The sequence below is a fragment of the Temnothorax curvispinosus genome, unplaced genomic scaffold, assembly GCF_003070985.1.
Source record: "Temnothorax curvispinosus isolate PA1 unplaced genomic scaffold, ASM307098v1 QBEX01010663.1, whole genome shotgun sequence".
NCBI lineage: Eukaryota > Metazoa > Arthropoda > Insecta > Hymenoptera > Formicidae > Temnothorax > Temnothorax curvispinosus.
This window is the reverse complement of record NW_020220443.1, coordinates 19,752-38,585: the sequence shown is the minus strand read 5'-3', so window position 1 is coordinate 38,585 and position 18,834 is coordinate 19,752. Positions and strand designations below refer to the sequence as shown.

Genomic DNA, 18,834 nt, shown 5'->3' with positions numbered 1-18,834 from the left:
GACATTTGCGACAAGCTTAAAGAAGTGCTAGACACTTCCGACCGTTCTCTGTTAGTAATCAAAATGTGACAAAGAGTGATATAATAAATTTAAGATTAGACTGTACAGAGCATTTCGTTAAAAAAAAGAAAGATAAAGAAATCATCACTGGATTGGAGATACTTCTTTTTTCTCATGGTATATATTATATTACATCTGACACGTAAATACAATGGCAGTTTTAGCGTGAGTAAATAACAATAGTATACTCGACGAAGGAGAGAAACGATTCCTCGAGAGATAAACAAACGAGAAAACGAACGTCTAATCAGAAAACGCTTGTACTGTGCACGTGAAAGCTATCCAATTAATATGGGTCCATTATTCACTAGATCGCGATCTAAACAATTTGTGCCAATCCTTTGTGTTTTTCTTTTTACTGCAATCTGAACTCTTCTAAAAATACATATATATTTGTAGTAATCAAATTATTATATAATTAGAATAATTACTAATACGCTACATTTTTCGGACTTTTAAAAGATAGGCTCAAGTGAAGCAATTGGATGATAAATAAGTTTCCGATAATAGGAATGATAGCTCTAATTTTGTAACCGCAGTTAAATAAATATCAGTTTTCCATATTTTTACGATAAGTGATAGTTCTATACATTATCGATAAAACTTTGTTTGGTCAATTCAGTTACTTCACTTCATTGAAGGTTATTCTAAATTACGGAAATCATTTTATAAAAAAAATAATATTAATATAATGAATATTCCATATCTTTCTTCTTCTCCCTTATCCTCTCGTCCTTTCTATCTCTATCTACATTTGCTCTTAATTTTACTTTTATCTTATCTCTAATTCTATTATTTTAATTCTCGTTCCCAAATTTTTCGTAGTCGCTCTTCAAACAAGAGCTTTGCTCAGGCATATCAATAACATCATGGTCGCGATCTCTGTCTTTACAAAACCGGCAGAGTTTCCGATCCTGGGCGTCAAGCTCATCGTGTGATCTCTGTGATCAATGTGATTATTGTGATCCATGTGATCTATGTGATCTCTGTGATCGTAAATCGACGTCGTGGAGTAAGGTGTAAACGATGTCGATCCGCAAACCGTACCCATGATGAGTTCCTGGGTCGACCCCATAAGTATCCTAAAGTTATAATCGTGCAGGTCCAACTGCGAGTACATGAAGACGGGCAGTCTGTCGGAGAGGATCCACAAGTTGCCATTTCGATCGACCTGTCCAGGTAAAAACGAGATTGCGATATGACAATCAGAAATTAATAATAAAACAAAAAACATAGAGAAAGAAATCATATTAATAAAATTAAAGTATCAAAGACGGTTTATTTAATTCGTAATTTCACGAATAATAAAAATACGGAGAACATAAGAATTACGTTTGCCAAATTATTGTTGAACTAATTAATCACACTTTTTTTTTTCTTTTTTTTTTTTTTTTTTTTTTTTTTATTTTTTTTTTTTATATAAAAATATAACGGATAATTATTTTCAGTTATAACTAGATTATGAACGTAAAATTTTCCTATCGTGATTGCTTTGGCAACTCATAATGTGTGATGGCATATAATCTATTAAAGCTTGCGGTATATAATAATAAGTAATTATAATTAATGCAATAATTTATTATTGATTGAGTAATGGGCGTCAAGCTTTGATAGATTCGCGGTTTACCTTAAGATCGTTGGGAAAAATCATGGTGACGTTATCCTGGTAAACGTAGCCCTGCTGCTGCACGGTGAATTTATTCTGCGGTCTCCAACAGGCGATGGCGTTTAGATTCGTAAGCGCGTAAAAGAGAATTCCGGTTTTCGGATCCAGGAAGCTGACGCTGCTCTGGCCGTTGGGTCCACGTGAGCCCAGCGTTTGGAATTCGTGGGACGTTTCTGTGACAAACGCGTGAAATGAGACTTTGACAAACACCTCCCGTAAAACATTCGTCCTTCGGATGACGTACGTGTGAAATCCCAGGCTATATTTCATTTTTCTTTACTTTAAGCGATCTATTCCTTAAAATTCTTTAAGTTGACCCCGATAAAAACAGTCACGTCACATTCACGTCAAATCCACGTAATTTACGTGGACTACGTGGATGCAGATTTATCCACAAACTATCCACATAGATGCAACATTCTTTTTTCATCACTACATCGAAGTCTTTTATCATCAAAATATCAATGTAGATTCTCTGTAGATATATATCTATTAAGAGATATGTACAGGGAATTTTTATCGACATTTCGAGGATAAAAGACTTCGATTAGTGATGAAAAAAAAACGTTGCATCCATGTGGATAGTTTGTGGATAAATCTACATCTACGTAATTTCTATTAAAGATTATAATTAATCAATGAAAGTATTATTATACTGCGTTTATATGGCAATGTCATAGCTTTTAATGGATAATCAATAGTGAATTATAATTTGATGCTGCAATTATACTTTGTATACTGCAAGTGGAATAAACTTGTATTGAATAAGATTTTGTATGCAATTGCCATGTCGATTGACACATTTTAGCCCTAGTCGGTGCATCAGCAATTTATGTTTCTGCATTATTTCTAAAGTTTCATTAACAAAAGATTTCCTTATTTTTGTCTAGTGAGGTCCTTGTAAGGATTTGATAAGAATGTTTTAACTTTATAAATATACTTTTTTCATAATAGTTATTTGTGTAACAAGTGCTGTAAGATGAAAATTCACAGGTGCGGAGTTGACGCACGAGCCGAAAGCGAGTGCGGTCACCGCACCCGGGAATTTTCATCTTTACGCACGGCTTGCACACCCTATTTTATGTTGCAAGTGCGTGGAAAGTGGTCTATCACGCACGCGTAGCGTGCGTAATGGGCCACTTTCCATGTACGTGTTACATAAATATATTTACGAACACAAAATTTCATAATGAGCCGGCACTGGTTTCTGACATTCACCCGACATTAAGAAATATTATATCATATATCCAATTCAAAATTTTATTACTCTTTTTAAACTGAATTTGTTTCTTAAGATGATTTTTGAACAATTATATATTTGCGCTGGTTATGACATATGTAGACTATATATAACGTTTACATCAAATTATCTACCACGTAAGGCAGTTGGCTCACGATGCAGAAGTCCCGAGTTCAAATCCCACCAAGGTAAGTGTGTTTTTCAAATACGAAAAAATATTTATAATCATAGACTGCATCTTAAGGGGATGCTGGAGCCGTCTGTTTTACCGGCATTTTTTGTCGGCACGTAGCGTCGTATTAATTTGACAGAATTAAAAATCCTTCTCCAGAATTGCAGTACATACATTAATGACTCAGGGGGAACTCCGATTTTATATAGAAAACGAGAAAAAATTACGGAAGTACAGATTTCCTTATCCTACTTTTATCCCAATATGGCGTCTCGAGTTGCGGCGAGCTGTCAGCTCGTCACAAGATGTATTTCATATAAGAGATATACCATTGGTACGAACGCGAAAACAAGTTCCCCCGAATTGCACAACAAGAAAAACATCGATAAACCCTCCAAATCAAGATTTGGAAGCGTAATATAAAAGTATAATGTCGATGTGCATCGTGCGTATGTGTGCGTGCAATGTAGCGTGCTATCCTTGTCTATATCTTTGTCTATACAAGGACAGATATAGTCGATAACATAGAAAATGGTAATTTTGTCGGGTATACAGACGGCTCCAGCATCACATTAAACACGTGAACATCATCTTATATATTATAAATAATTTTTTAATGTCTTTAAGATAAATCTACTAATAAATAAAGAGCTTAGAGTCACAACAAGGTGTTTGTGTTAAAATATTATATTAAAATTAAAATTTACAAACGTTTTGTTATTTACAAACTTCTGTTATTAGATAATGTTCAGTGTAATAAAAGTAATTTAATAACAAGAAATAAAGTTCAAAAATAGGCATAGTTCGCTCTAAGTATTCATCGCAAACCCGTAGATCATATTAAAGGCAGCAATCCTAGTCTGATCTTATATTTAAGATCGTTTTAAGTCTGGTCAAAATCAGTCTTAAGACTCCATCTATAGCTACAATGAAATGACTATAGCGGGATAGTACTTATATATGAATACCGGCCTAAATAATGAGTAGGCAACAGATTCAAAACCGGAAGGTACTCATCAGACAGAAGTTCGGCATCATTCTATTTGTTTAATACGGCGATTTGATCTTTGATATGTATCATTTCGGAGACTGTTCATTTCAGGACTGGAAAACCTAATATTATCCGTGTGAAAGAAGGTTCTTGGTTTAAAATCTGAACATTCTCCCAATTAAAATCGTGGTTAGCATCTAATAAATGGAAGAAAATGATGAATCCCTTTCTACTCAACTTTCATTTGTTGAATACCTTCCGGTTTTGAATTCGTTTCTCATTCATTAGCATCATATGTTCCTTTACGCTTCCTTATTTCCCCTCTTTTCCTTCCCTCTTTATATGTAAGAACACGTTCTCTCGTGTCTATCTGTCAATATTGTTCTGGCTTTTAATAACATGAGTTGCAGTCTTATAATATGATACTGTACAGAAAATATTTGAGAGCCTCATTTCACAACTCTTACATACATATGTACACTCAAAAAAATTATTTGCTAGAACATAAATTTCTGTGAATTTAATTTCCACAATTCAAAGAAGTATTACGTAGGCTCGAGAAAATACTTTAAACTCAGAACAATGTTTTCTTAAATCTATCCAATACTTCTTTGAATTAAGGAAACTAAATTCAAAGAAATCTATTTTCTTGCAAATAATAAATTTTTGTTCAATGTATTCATCATAATTATCTTTTACTTTTAATTTTGATTATATACGTTAATATTAGTAAACCTTTTTTTATATAATTACAATTTTTACTATGTCACTTCCACATTAAAGAAACACGATTTACGTTTATTGTTAATTTTACGCGTGTGATGTTATTTTTTAAAAACATACCCGCAGCACTGGCACGCTGAGGATCGCGCAATAACCTTGTACTGACGGAAAATTCCATGCCGCTGGAGAGTGGATGATAGTACATGGTGCTGTAACCATCACCAGTCGGCGCGAGAGCCATTCCGAACAGGCCGTCATTCCATTGGAACGATATTCCCGACACCTTGAAATCTCCGCCCTGAGAAAGACAACACACCATTTGAGCTCGCTGTGAAACTTCGCTCAGACAATGCGTTTATCTCAATTTATCAAAGACTTTTGCCCATTGTATATCAATAAGTATTCTTAATTAATGAATTACATGTAGAACTAATAAATTTACTGCGACTAGCGTAATTGAAGATTATCAAAATTAATAGTTATTTATGCATAATCGTTAGCTTCGCGTCAACGTATTTTGAACAGATCGAAAAGAAATAAACCCCGAAAGACAAACGCGTGCATTTTTGAACTCCACCGACCATCGGATCCGGATGGAAAGAGTGATGCTTGACGAGCCAGGACTTGCGAAGATTCCAGGAGTAGACGACGAGACCCGGGCCGCCCAGATCGCCCAGGTAGCCGTACGAGTCCTCGCACGAGTAATCTTCGACGGCGATGTTGGCGAACAGGGAATCGGCGGTCCTCTGGTCGGACGGTATAACGTATTTGCGCAGCATACGATCGGTCGCCAGGTCGTAGACGATCAACGCAGGCGGCGCCTGCTGCTCGGGGTTGCCCAGGATGTCCGTCAGCCCCGTGTCCAGAATCCAGAGCCGGTTGCAACGGTCGGCGCGCACGCGAAACGTCGAGACGATCTCCGGCACGCCGGCGGCGCCGTATTGATGGGCCTCCCAGGAAGGATACGGGATTAAGGGTGGCGACTCGCGCGTGTCTGAAAGCCAACGAGCTCTGATACAACCAATGACGACCCCCGGAGAAAAGGAAAGAGATTTGTCAATCAAGTTCCGTTTGTCTTCCTTTCAATTTAAAATTTTTTGAAAATTTTCGCGTGCAGATTTATTTCTAATAATTAGCAGTTATATATATAATACGAGTCGATGGAAAAATAATTTAACAGACATCATCAGAGAATTGGAAAAAAATAACAAAGAGTATTTAAATCTGTTTATATTTATGAGAAAAATATTATTAACCCTTAAAATCTACATGGTCCTTATATGGACCTCGCATATGAACTTTTGATCGCGTATAAAGCTGGATCTAATCAATCAATTAATCTTAAAGAATTATATATGAAATAGGGGTAGAAAAGATTGGAGAATATAATAGAATTAGAAAAGTTGCCAATGATTAATATTAAATTGTCTAAAAACATCAATTTTTGAAGAGTTTCAAGTGGTTGAGACTTGAGATGTAGTCTTTAAAGGTTAATATAAATATAATTAAAATTATTAATGATTCCTCGAACATTTGTCATAAAATTGTAAATTATATTATGTTAGACAAGTAATTACGCTATTTCTCAGGGCTTTTTGAGCAGGTAATTGTAATTTTGAGAATAAGACTAATCACCGTTGAGCCAAATGTAATTGAGACTGGCGGCAACTCCCTGCCTCCATCTCGGCACCGTAATGAAGAGCCGATCGCCGACCACCTCCAGACCCAAGGGTAGGTTGTCCTCCTGCTTGTAATCCGGGAAGAGCCTCTTAATGTCGTTGTTCGGCCACTCGTAATCGATCTGCTTCCATCGGTAAGCGACCCGCAGCTTGCCGATCGCGCCGTTCAGCAGGACGATCAGAAACGCGGCTGCGACGACGATCGACGACGCCCGGCACCGCATTGTCATTACTCTGATAAGAATATCGTACGCAATTTACCTCGTTATAAATCTAGATCGTTCCTTAAGAAAAATTAATATTTCCAGTTTGTTTAAAGTTTCCTCGAATTGAAATTAAATCTGACATTTTTTTTATTAAGTTTAATTTATATGTAAATAACGTTTAATAATTAAATTTAATATTAATTTAAGCTCGCGAGTTGGTATTTTGTACATTGCACTCATTATTAATGTCTATATTTAGTTACTACTTTTATGCAGGCATAAATAAGAATCCTGAAGGAGATAGATCGCGATTGCATTTCCAGTTTTTCCTTGAAAGCCGACGGCCTTCGCGGTACATAGTTACCGCGACTCGCTAATAATTAATACGCACGCGTGACTAATTGTGAAGTCGCGGAAATGAGGTCTGTCTATCAACGCCCACACGTGTGAAAGACAATCGTTTGCGAAACGAAAATGAATAATAAATGATGAGCAATCAATAATGGTGAGTGTGAATTTAATATTTTTTCTAGCTCGTTTATTGTCCAAAATAAATGTTTCAATTTAAAATGTAAATAAGCATGTTAAAATTTCAATAAATTTCATGTATTTTAATAATACGCATCATAGATGCTGAGGAATTTTTTGGTTGGCCTGTCAGATATATGCTGACAATAAAATATTATCGCATTATATTATATTTTATTTTTATTATATTCGAATCTTTTACGTCACAATTAATTATTTTCATTTATTCAATTCAATTCACGACTTATACTTGTTCAATTTATTATTTAAAACTTAACTTTCAAGTTTATAACTTCAAAATTTTTTTATCTTGCGATTTTTATTATTTAAAATATAAATTTTTACATAACAATATTTGATTTATTCTCTACTTCACACAGGAATATCTTGTTTTATTGTAGCAAGAAGAATCCGCAAAGTAATCAAAAGAGAATCAACATAGTAATCTCGCATGTGTTTCACAAATGTCTTGGCTCTTTTATATCATTTCAATGACATAACGGGTCGTGGAAAGAACGGTACTGGAGTCGGTGCTTACAGAAATTGGGCGGTCTCCAAGTTTTTATTCTCCAAGCATATGATGAATGAGTACGAAGAAACATATTAAACCGAAGCGTGATCATTGAAAAAACTTTTCTGAGACAAATCGTCCAATCTTTATCGCGTGATTATTCGTCATCAAATTTTAATTTCTTTCATCGATAAAGTGAAAGGTCAGAAAAACCTTAATCAATATCAGAAGTCAAAAGTAAAATAAATTAAAATAAATTCAGAATTAAGTTCTTCCGACGAAATATTAATAATTATTCTTTAATTAATTAAATCTACATATTATTAAGGGGTCATGCCTAGTTGGAAGGGCATGATTTTCGGGGATTTTTATAAGAAAGTCAATTTATTTTTTCTTACAACAAAAAGTTGATATCAAAAGTACATATATTGAACAACATTCAGAATTTTTTTTGTTGAAAAATATTGCAAATTAAGGAAGTGACGGCCACTCCTGATTTTTCAGAGGTGTCGTGCGGTGACCACGATAACTCCAAGCTAAATCATCTGAAATTAAAAAACCAAAAAGATTCTGTTAATATATGAATATATCTTGTTCGTGAACAAAGGATTTTTTGAAAAAATAATTTTTGACAAAATGGCGGCCGTTTTAAGCAAAAACGCAATTATTCGGGCTCTTAATTTTTCGTTTTTCTTCAATAAAAAAAAGTTTTTATTAAAAAAAAACCTCCTTCGTTCACGAACAAGATATATTCATATATTAACAGAATCTTTTTGGTTTTTTAATTTCAGATGATTTGGCTTGGAGTTATCGTGGTCACCGCACGACACCTCTGAAAAATCAGGAGTGGCCGTCACTTCCTTAATTTGCAATATTTTTCAACGAAAAAAATTCTGAATGTTGTTCAATATATGTACTTTTGATATCAACTTTTTGTTGTAAGAAAAAATAAATTGACTTTCTTATAAAAATCCCCGAAAATCATGCACTTCCAACTAGGCATGACCCCTTAAATAATTACTTGTGTCAATCAGAAAAGTTAATATTGCTTGATTATTCCAGAAGCTTAATTTATGGAAATTCCTAAATCAACTGAAAACTATATTAACGTATCCCACTTAATTAAAGGAACATTTACTCGAAGCTGATTTAAACAAAACATTTAATAGATTCTTAAAATTTTGTTTGCAGAAATAATTTCTAAATATGATCTCAGAAAGTATAATTTCCATGCGGATATTTTATAAATGGTTTTCAAAAACTCAAGTCGCTATAATATCCTAATACCTGTGGTGCATTATTATACAAACAAGAAAACTAACGCAAGAATAATCTAAGAGTGCCAACATGGTATATTTACACTCCAAGAACTGATAATTCGCTATCGCATTTGTCATCAGTCGAGTGATTGCTGGAGAATCGTCGAAGGTCATTGCTGATCCGTTAGCAGTTTTTTCATAGAACGTCATTTGTAATTTTAAGTAACGTTTCTTAACTGAGACTCGTTCAAGCGCATCTTTATGATTCAACATCACTAGAGAAGCGTGTTTACTAGCGACTAAAATTAAAGATTGGTAATTGAAATTAAAATTAAAATTAGGAATTAACAATAAGAACGAGAAGTTTTTAATTTAAAAGCCGAAATTACATAAAATATAATATAATCTTAAATGCTGTCACAATATTACGCAATTATGAGCATGCGATAAATTAATTAGTAAGCATCATAAATTACAAATCAAAATATTTCAATTTCTTCATATAAATAAATGCAATATTTTTAATTTTTTGTTTGAATAGTGATTTTTTAAAACTCTTCGTCTCCTCTTGAACTGTTCGATCTTTCATAATTAATAGCGACAAATTTACATACAAAAGAAATGTTTGCAAAACGAGATAAAAAACATATTCGCATGACGAAATGATAAATTTTAATCGAAACGACGTTATTCGCCATGAAAATTCAATGTTCTTTCTCTCGCGAGAGGAGAGCTGCAATTTTGTTTCAGTGGAACGTACAGAATCGCCGCGACAGATTTTCTATGTTTAAGGTAGTTGTATCACAAAACCCATTTTCATAGGAATCTTTTAAAATTTGAACAGCATATTAATGCAAACACGCTCTACACCCACGTGCAAGTAGAAAAAGCTTGACTATACCAAAGTTGAAATAATGGAAATCAAACTTAGCACTTTTTACATGTATCGTAGGACGAAAACGGCTTCCTATATCACGTTTGTAATTGTAGCGATCAAACTACTCATAGGATTTTAATGAAAAACAAAGAGATGACAAAAGAGACTTGTAAAAATATTCTTACAAAAGTACAAGACCCTTATCTATTTAGTTTTGAAGCTATTGTTACACAAAGTACACAATTTCTCATAGCGATGGACGCATACGACAGCTAACCTGTAAAGATCTTGCAACACTGCGCATATGAAGATTAGATATATATGTAGTTCAGACATTGCTGCTAAGGCTTTAAGTCTTTTCTTTAATACTTTTTTTTAATTAATCTTCCTTTGTAACGTTCAACAGACATTTTCGCTTCTATTTCTTCTATTTATTCAAAATAACCTCGATAGCATACTGGTATACTGACATTACTGACGCGAGTGAAAACAGTAAAAACAGTACAAGCTCAGTCAAAAGTTTTACACAGATAAGTAGAGTTTTCATACATTATCGGATTATCGTATTGCAGTGTGACCATTATTTTTGACTAATACTGTCGCGATACAACTACCTTAACAAGCGTCTCGTAACACGGTTAACGGAAAAATAGAAAGCAATCGATTTTTCGACCACTTTACATTCGACCTGCTAAATGATACAGCAACCGCGCTCTCATGCCCGATACATATGTATGTTATTTCATACCGGAGAGTTACCTACATACCCAGCCTTGTACGCAACTCCGTATAATTTACACCGTGCATTATATCAGTACGTTCCATCTGAAATTCATTCAGCTATTCAGTCGACCGGATATTTCCAAATACCAAATCCATCCAATCGATAACGATAACGTTATATGCGTAACAGACTCTCGCGTCATTAAATCCTTCTTTTTTCATACAATACCACTATCTTTGCATATCGATCTGTTCATAAATTATTAAATTATTAACAAATATTCGTCGGTTTATGTAAACCGAATTACATGTTGTTTATCGTATTGTTGTACCGCCGGTAAAAATTTAATGCTGACATTAATCTTTCTCACAGTTAATCGACACTAACGATTACGATTACAATCGTTCGCGGCTGCGTGAGGTTTTTTTTTTAGCACAATTGCAGTTTTCTCAGATTATCGCAGATTGCTCCGCGGCGAGGAAAAAAAACACGCACGTATCGAAACGCGGTTTCGCGTCGCTTGAGTTTCGCTTCAAATTGCACGCGCGATTTCTGCCTCGAGTAGAAAGTACGGCTAGAAGCTAATGGCACAGCCTTGTAGGGCAAAATGCTTGCGACCAAATGGAACGAAGTTTTCTGACAAGTCAACAAGAGTTTCCACGTACAATTAACTGGTCTCGCATGGATTTTTACGGGCGCGAACTTTCGCGCGATTTTTGACCGTCAGGCGGCTTTGCGGAACCGCATTCCGCCCCCGCATAGACACTTTATCTCGCCAACTAAATATGCCAATCAAACTCGTTTCATTCCTCGACGGAAACGGAGCCGATCGAAAAGCGGCGACATGTCTATCGAATAAAAAAACGGCAAAGTTCCCGAGTCCGAAATTCACTAAAATAGTTTGTTCAGGAGGTCCAGTCACTTTTAGATAAATAATTAGAACAATAGAAAAAATGGTGAACAGTAATGAGATAATAATGGAAATTAATAAATATTTTCAAAATTTATGTAAATAAAATTGAAGATCATCCTGAGATAATCTTTTTCTTCGTCAGTAATAATTAAACCGTATCCTTTATTGAAGATTCTATTTTAAATGTTAATTCGATGCAAATACTTATCATGGGTTTAATTACGCAACAGGGTTACGTAATATATTATATATTGTGAAGGATATATATTTTTAGCTTGTAAGCAACTTTTAGACATCCTTCACTGTTAAAAATTCGTAGTGTCAAATTATATTCATCATACACTAAACCAATGGAGTTAGAATAATAAATTTCAACACACATGGTAGTTAAAAATAACAAAATGTTGATTAACTCAAGGTATTTGTTCAAATTTCATTCTTTAATATTTAACATCAAACACTCTTTTTAAGCTCATTTTTTCACACTCTTCAAATATCTTTGGCAGATCTCTTGCGTGCGTACTTTTGCAGTGTTTCACGCGCGTCGTTAAGTTCGTAATTTTACATTTATTGACGCTTCGGAGAAAATCCACGTGGCACAGAAGGGGAGGAAGTATTAATAAATATTTACACTTGATCCGCTCGATCCTGGGTGACCACTACACCTCGAACGTTTCTTCCGCGAGTGAGAACGGCGCGACAGGTCGGACCACGCGCACCGGTTAAGCGCGACAAACTGGGAATTGGACGGCGTGGCGGCGTGAATCTGGCCGGTGCGGTGCCGCGCTCGGCTTTTCCTGGGGTACGGCCGTACGGTACCGTTGGAGATCCGGTCGGCCAACCTGTCGGCCACGTCTGTCGACTCGCCGCGACAAAGAATCGCGCGGGGGAAGAAGAGGGAAGTGCCGAGCCTATATTAATTGAGTTAACGAGCGAGGACAAGCGGCGATCGCGAAGAAATAGGTGATCGAAAATGCAATCCGCAGTATAACGGCGGTAATTGTCACTTATGACTCCTTGAGATATCTTAGGGTTGACTCCTTTGGAAATTTCATTGATCCAGTTAACGCGCGAGGACAGCGAGTGAGAATAATCGCAAAAAAGTCTATCGAAGGATAGTGAGATCTACTGTATGTAATTAGAATTGTCTAAGAAATGCCTCCAAAGTAGATAAGGTTTCCTCGGCTTTTGAAAAGCAAAATCCATTAAAAAGTGCACTGTTAAAGTCATAGAATCAAATTATATTCAAATTATATTGGAGTCATTTTTAATCATTCCTTAGGTCGCCATTTGTTCTTACTCAATATGTCGAATATATTAATTTAACTAAACTAATGAAGTTAAAATAATACTGTTTTGTTATTTAACTCAAGGTATATTGATTTAAATTTTATCCTTTAATATTTAATAGTGTGACAAAAATATACATAAATCGCCTTTTTAGATTATAAAATATTTCGAATAATTAAATAACTCAACAATCTTGGAAAAATGATAAAACTGCTTCTGTAAATAACACGAGTTATATTAATGGCATTCCATTTATTACATTATATGTTTAGGAGAATGACGTTCACAATAATACATCAATAAGTAAAATATATTATCGTATTATTCTTCAGTGACAAATAAAGTCAAAAAATAACGTAGACATAACAACGCATCCTCCAATAGATTACACAACCTTATTATTATCTATAATTGCATTGTTGCAAACTAATTACAATTAAATTAATCTCGTCCGAAGCCAACCAAGTTATACTTTCTCTTCGGTATCACTACCGCTACGCTTTATTTGCTACTTAATAAAAAAAACAAAATCGCCGTTAAAGCAAGTGGACAAACGACAAAGTTAATAAAAAAAAATAAATAAATAAAACGAAAGGCAACGATTTGGAGAACGCGACTCAGGAAATTCTCCAGTTGCGAGTCACAATGCCCGTCGCCTTCTCATCCGGGTGAGCGAGTCCGCGGACGATTATTATCCAAGCGCACAATGAAGAAAACGTCGTCGCCGTGAGATTAGCGCGTTATTTGCATCTCGATGCGAAGCGCGCGCGCGAGAAGGGAACGAGGATCTCTGTCCTATTGCTCGTGGCTCGCCTGAGCATTTTTCTAGCCTTTTCAGCATCGCGCAATATCTCTCCCGAGCTCTATAGCGTTGCTACTCTCGCGGGAGTGTTACGCGTTTTCGAGGTCGATTGGCGGTGTATTACACCTGGCTTTCACTTTCGTGATTGTCAGTGCCGTACGACCGTCGTCGCTAGCGTCGTCTCCGCTCGTGCATAGAACGTCTAGGCCTGTGCACTATGCTGCAAGAAAGAAAAAGAGATAAAACTAATTTGGAACTCGAGAGATAAAAGTTAGCCAGTCAGCCTCAATGGCGAATTTGCTTGTTAACCTCGATGATCGCATCTCGCGATTATAAGCGGTACATGACTCAATTAACTTGTTTTTGGATCGTTTAGCTCTTTTGTTTAACATGTTTAATGACTTCTAAATAAATTCCCGAGCTAAATAAAATTCTAAATTATCGGTTTTCTATTTTAATCACCGGAAATATTTATTTAAAACAACAAAGCTGGCTCGCTCGTTGACACACATTGCATATCTCGTACATATTCATCGTATTACAATTCAAAAAATTTATAATTAATTTGAATAATTAACAATATCGATTGGACGATTTCTCTCTCTGTGCTAGAAACATTAAATTTTATAATACTTAGTTTCTTCTCTTACATCGGGCGCAGATGACAGGTTGCGGGTTAAACAACGCTCGGCACTGTGTCGATTAGCTCGTCCTGCCGTTCACCGTTGATCGATCGGTTCACCTATTCACCTGGATTCACCCTCTGTAAGTTTGAAGACCTTGCTCTTCCTTTCGCATCGTTTTCCTCCCCGTCTAATCCTTTATTAGTGTAGCGAGATTGAAAACTTCCTTCGATCTCTTTGTCAATTTAATCCCTGAAGCTTTAAAAAACATTTTCTAATTGTTCCTCATTTTTGCGTCATTTGAGAAGTGTTGTGAAGCGTAGTTCAATCAGCTTCGGCTTCTGATCAACCTGAAAAAGGTCTAAGCTTTCGAAAGTCGGCCGCGCAAGTCCTTATCAGCAACACCCGGAAGACGTGCCCGCATATTTCAACCGCGCAATTTACGGCGCCAATTCTTTCGGGTCGATTAAATAATCCCGATAAAGACTGCCGCAAGCAAAGCTCGTTTTAGACCAACGACCGGCTCGCCTCTGGATGATAAACATTAATCAAAACGTTCAATCAGCGGAAAAGCAGCTCTTTCCTCCGGCGTGTAATTAGCGTTCTCAATTCTCAATGTCGTCGCATTTGTAATTTGAACAATGTCTTCGCCAAAAGATATAGTGCAGATAAATATGACTTTATAAAAACAAAATTAACAAAACAAAATAAATATTAAGGTATCAATAAAGAATTAATCATATAATAAAAAAAATTCATGACGCAAGAAAATATATTTCCTTCAAAAATAAATTGTAAAAATAATCTTACAAAATCTCGCAGATTGTCTGCGTGTGTAAAACTAATTATTTATAATTAAAGACAATAATAGTATATTATTTTAAAATATTGTTGAAAGCGAAAATTGTCAAACTAGTTTAATTTTAAAAAAAGAGACATTTCGACGGTCTTATGTAATATTTATCGATAATCTTAAGAAACCTCGAAAGAGCTCCCATAAAACATATCGCGATAATGAAGTTATGAGGCTCTAACTATTGCATTCTCGCGTTTATCGTTTATTATCGCGTCTTACGATACGAGCGAACGACCGCTGATGAATGAAAAATACAACAGTTTCGCTCATACTATATACAGTCCATTCACATTATGCGATTATACTATCGTGAATGTCGACCTCGGCGATACGTATATAGGGCTGAAACCGGATATCCTTTTAACTGCAGAGGAAGGGGTCACCGAATTACACCGTACGCCCAACGACATGCGATTCAGCTGTTGCGTTTCGAGAAACAAAGGAAAATTCGTCGGCCTAGATATCGCGCGGGCAGATCGATGCACAGACCTATGCGGCGAAGCACCTATCGATTGGCAGAAAAGGCAGCATGGCATTTGACTTTCGAACTATGCCATCGGTATTCGCAGGAGTGTCTGCAATTCGCTCTTGTCCATGGCTGAACGTCGCATCAGTCGACTAATTTTCTGATGGTTTATTCCTAAACCATCTCTCGAACTAACGCTTTACCAACAATGTACATTATGCAAGACACGATGGTTAAGATGGTTTGAAAGTAAAACTTCGATTATCGATTCTATCAAGACGAGAAAAATTGCAAAATTATTTACTCGTACCTGCCTATCAACTTGTACCTGCAATCATTTGAGCGTTGGATACTTCTTGTTTACAACGTTCATGATTTTTCTGTGCGGACTTTTTTGCGGATTACAACTAAACTTTTCACGTAGAGTAACGCGCGATACATTGTCAATAAGATTTCTGCTGGTCGACAGAAATGAAAATCATCCCATAAATTTCCATAATCGCAGAAATTATTTTCCGACGAGAAAGGAAGGGAAATGAACGCGAAAGCGATGAGAAACCGCGGGCCTCATAGAAAGTTACCGCTGAACCACTTTCGCAGGAGAGATTATCTAGTTAAGTTATATCAAGTCCGAGTTATCAGAGCGATCTTTTTTCCCTGAGCCTCGTAAGAGGTCCCGCGCGAACTATGCAGGCTTGATTTAATTATAGCTCCATTCGCGCGAGACGATAAATCCGTCATTGTTTTTCTCAATCCAATTCAATTCTCATAATTACGAGTCTTACGTAATGCAGTCTTCGACTTGATTCGATTCTCTTACTTTAATTAACTTAATTTAATTTATTCTACGAATAACAAATTTAATTCGATCGTTCTTTAATCGCAAACTAAATTCAACTTATTCTATTCAATTTAAATATAATTCTATTTTTTTTTTTATTTGTTCAATTCAGTTCACTCAATTGTGGATCTAATCTGACTTATTCAATTAGATTCCACTTGTTACGCTAGGACTACATTTAACACGGTGCGGTGGAACACTCTCTTATGGTCAAGGATCACGTAGAAAATAAAATAGACGAACGTTGTTACGCTCGAAGTCACAGCCTGATTCCTTCTAAAATCTTTTCACTTCGATCAACCTCTATTTTTCTTTTCTCCCCTCCGTCTCTTTCAATCGATTTGCCGCGACTTCGATCGCAAAATCGCTCGGTGTTCTTTCTCGTTCGAATTGATTTTATTGATCAGTCTGAATGGATACACACACTCGTGTCACTTCGCTACTTTTTTTTCTCATATCCCTCTCTTTCTTTTCCTCGATCATTATTGTCCGTTCTGCTCGTAACGCAGTCGGCTGAAAACAACAAGGTGTAGAAGGATAGAAAGCTACGTCTAGAGCCCCCGCGGTCGGTCCTTGCTTCGGAAATAAAGACGACGAACAGGAACGAGAGACTTTCGTCTCTTTCCTTGGATCCGCAAAATCGCCCTCCTCTCGCTAAACGAACGCGAAAAGTCGGCCTCGCTTTCTCGCGAAGCGCCTTCTTTTTTCTTTCAGCACGTCCAAGTTAAAGTGGCCGTTGAAATTGCGCGTAAATCGGCTCTCTAATACATCGTTGTGTTTATTAAGCGATGTTGGCTAAGCGGCTTAGAACATCGCGCCGTTAAATGCCTAAGTGAGCACGCGATAAAACACCTCGGCGACGCATCGTTAAACTCTTGCAACGGAAAATTTATGCACGCGATTCGCGCGGATCTCACCGACAAGCAAAATAGCTGAAACATTAATATCAAATTTGCTGGAATTATACTTCCTAATAAATTATTAAATTGTTACTTGGGTTATGAAAAATTATATTGAAATAAAATCGCGATAGATAAAAATTCATTCGAGAATAAAAATATTAAAATAGTGGTATATATTGATTTTATCTCAATTTCCTCTTAATTATTTTACAGCAAAGTAGATGTAATTACGAAAGTCGTAACAAGAATAGAAACTCATCCAAGTAAAAAAATAAAAAACGATTTTTATTTATTTTAATCTCGCTATAAAATGACAGCCGATCATTACGATACCCTGAGACGACGAGGGAGAGAGACGTTGGAATGATCCCGAACAGGCGCGTTTTATTCCCGAATGGACCGAGCCGCGGGATAATAGTATTAGGCTGACAAAGAGCGACCGTGTTACCGGTTCGTCGAGCAAAAGCGATTCCCACGAGAGCGAATATCGTGCATCCGCTGTCACCAAGTGTAAAGACATTATTAGCGTAAAGGGGGACGTAAGGATATTAAAAAGGGAACGGGGGCAGGGAGGCGAGGTCCTTGCGCGCGAGCGCAAGGGATACAGGACGATATCGGTATACACATATAATATATATATGATATATATGATATATATATATATATATATATATATATATATATATATATATATATAGAAAGAGAACCAGCTAAGCATTCTACGATACGATCGAACTGTCGAAAACGAGAGCCGCGAAATTCTTGCTCGGTAAAAATTCGCTCTCGCAAATTTTGCCGTCAATTCGAGGAGAAAAAAAAAGAGAGTGAAATTTCGAGTGCAGGCAATTTTGAAAACATTCACGATTATTCGACGGTACAGCCGCAGAGTTGCAATTATGCATTATTAATCCTTTCGACACTTTAGAGACAATGCGGTAAATAAAGTAATAAAAAAATATATGGCAAATTTTAAAAAATTAATAATTTGGAAATTAAATTAATAATTTTTTAAGTTACGAAATGATGATAATAATATTACAGAAATGCTATAATTAATAATTGCCAGGTCACTAGCCCAGAAAAATATTTTTAACCATGGATTAGGGATTTAATATCTTCATCTCAATATAAACTTTCTTAGATCTTTTCATTTGATCGTATTTTGAAAAATGCTTCTTCTTCCTAGAAGATTAATAAAATAAAAATAACTAAATAAATGTAACGTTCGAATAAGAATAGCGGTAAATAAAATAAAAACTATATTCCCTCTCTTTAGAATTTAAATATTAGTTCTAGAGATTTGAAAAAAGATTCGAACTCCACTAGACAGAAGTTAAAAACGCTTAGATAATATCTAAATAATTGCCAATCGTTGTGTTATTCAGAATGCGTGTCTTTCTACAGAAGCCAAGCGATCAGAAAGCGTCTTGAAAGGATTAAAATTCGTCGACAAAAGAGATACGTGCTAATTGCATCGCTCTACATATCTGAACACAATCTTCTCT

The 18,834-nt window shown here is 35.8% G+C and overlaps 1 protein-coding gene and 1 long non-coding RNA gene across 2 annotated transcripts; both read right to left on the bottom strand.

The window, feature by feature from the left end:
• Positions 1-148: 148 nt before the first annotated feature.
• Positions 149-12,828, bottom strand: LOC112460602 (protein yellow-like). The gene is made up of 6 exons (XM_025025363.1): positions 12,181-12,828; positions 6,488-6,765; positions 5,434-5,846; positions 4,973-5,150; positions 1,688-1,899; positions 149-1,231 (listed from the first exon to the last, which is right to left on the bottom strand). The coding sequence occupies exons 2-6, from the start codon at positions 6,759-6,761 to the stop codon at positions 893-895; spliced, it is 1,416 nt and encodes a 471-aa protein (XP_024881131.1). The 5' UTR covers positions 6,762-6,765; positions 12,181-12,828; the 3' UTR covers positions 149-892.
• A 303-nt stretch (positions 12,829-13,131) lies between these two features.
• Positions 13,132-14,978, bottom strand: LOC112460604. Its single transcript, XR_003041455.1, has 2 exons — positions 14,292-14,978; positions 13,132-13,861 (listed from the first exon to the last, which is right to left on the bottom strand). It is a non-coding gene; the product is annotated as an uncharacterized LOC112460604 (long non-coding RNA).
• Between the last annotated feature and the right edge of the window lie 3,856 nt (positions 14,979-18,834).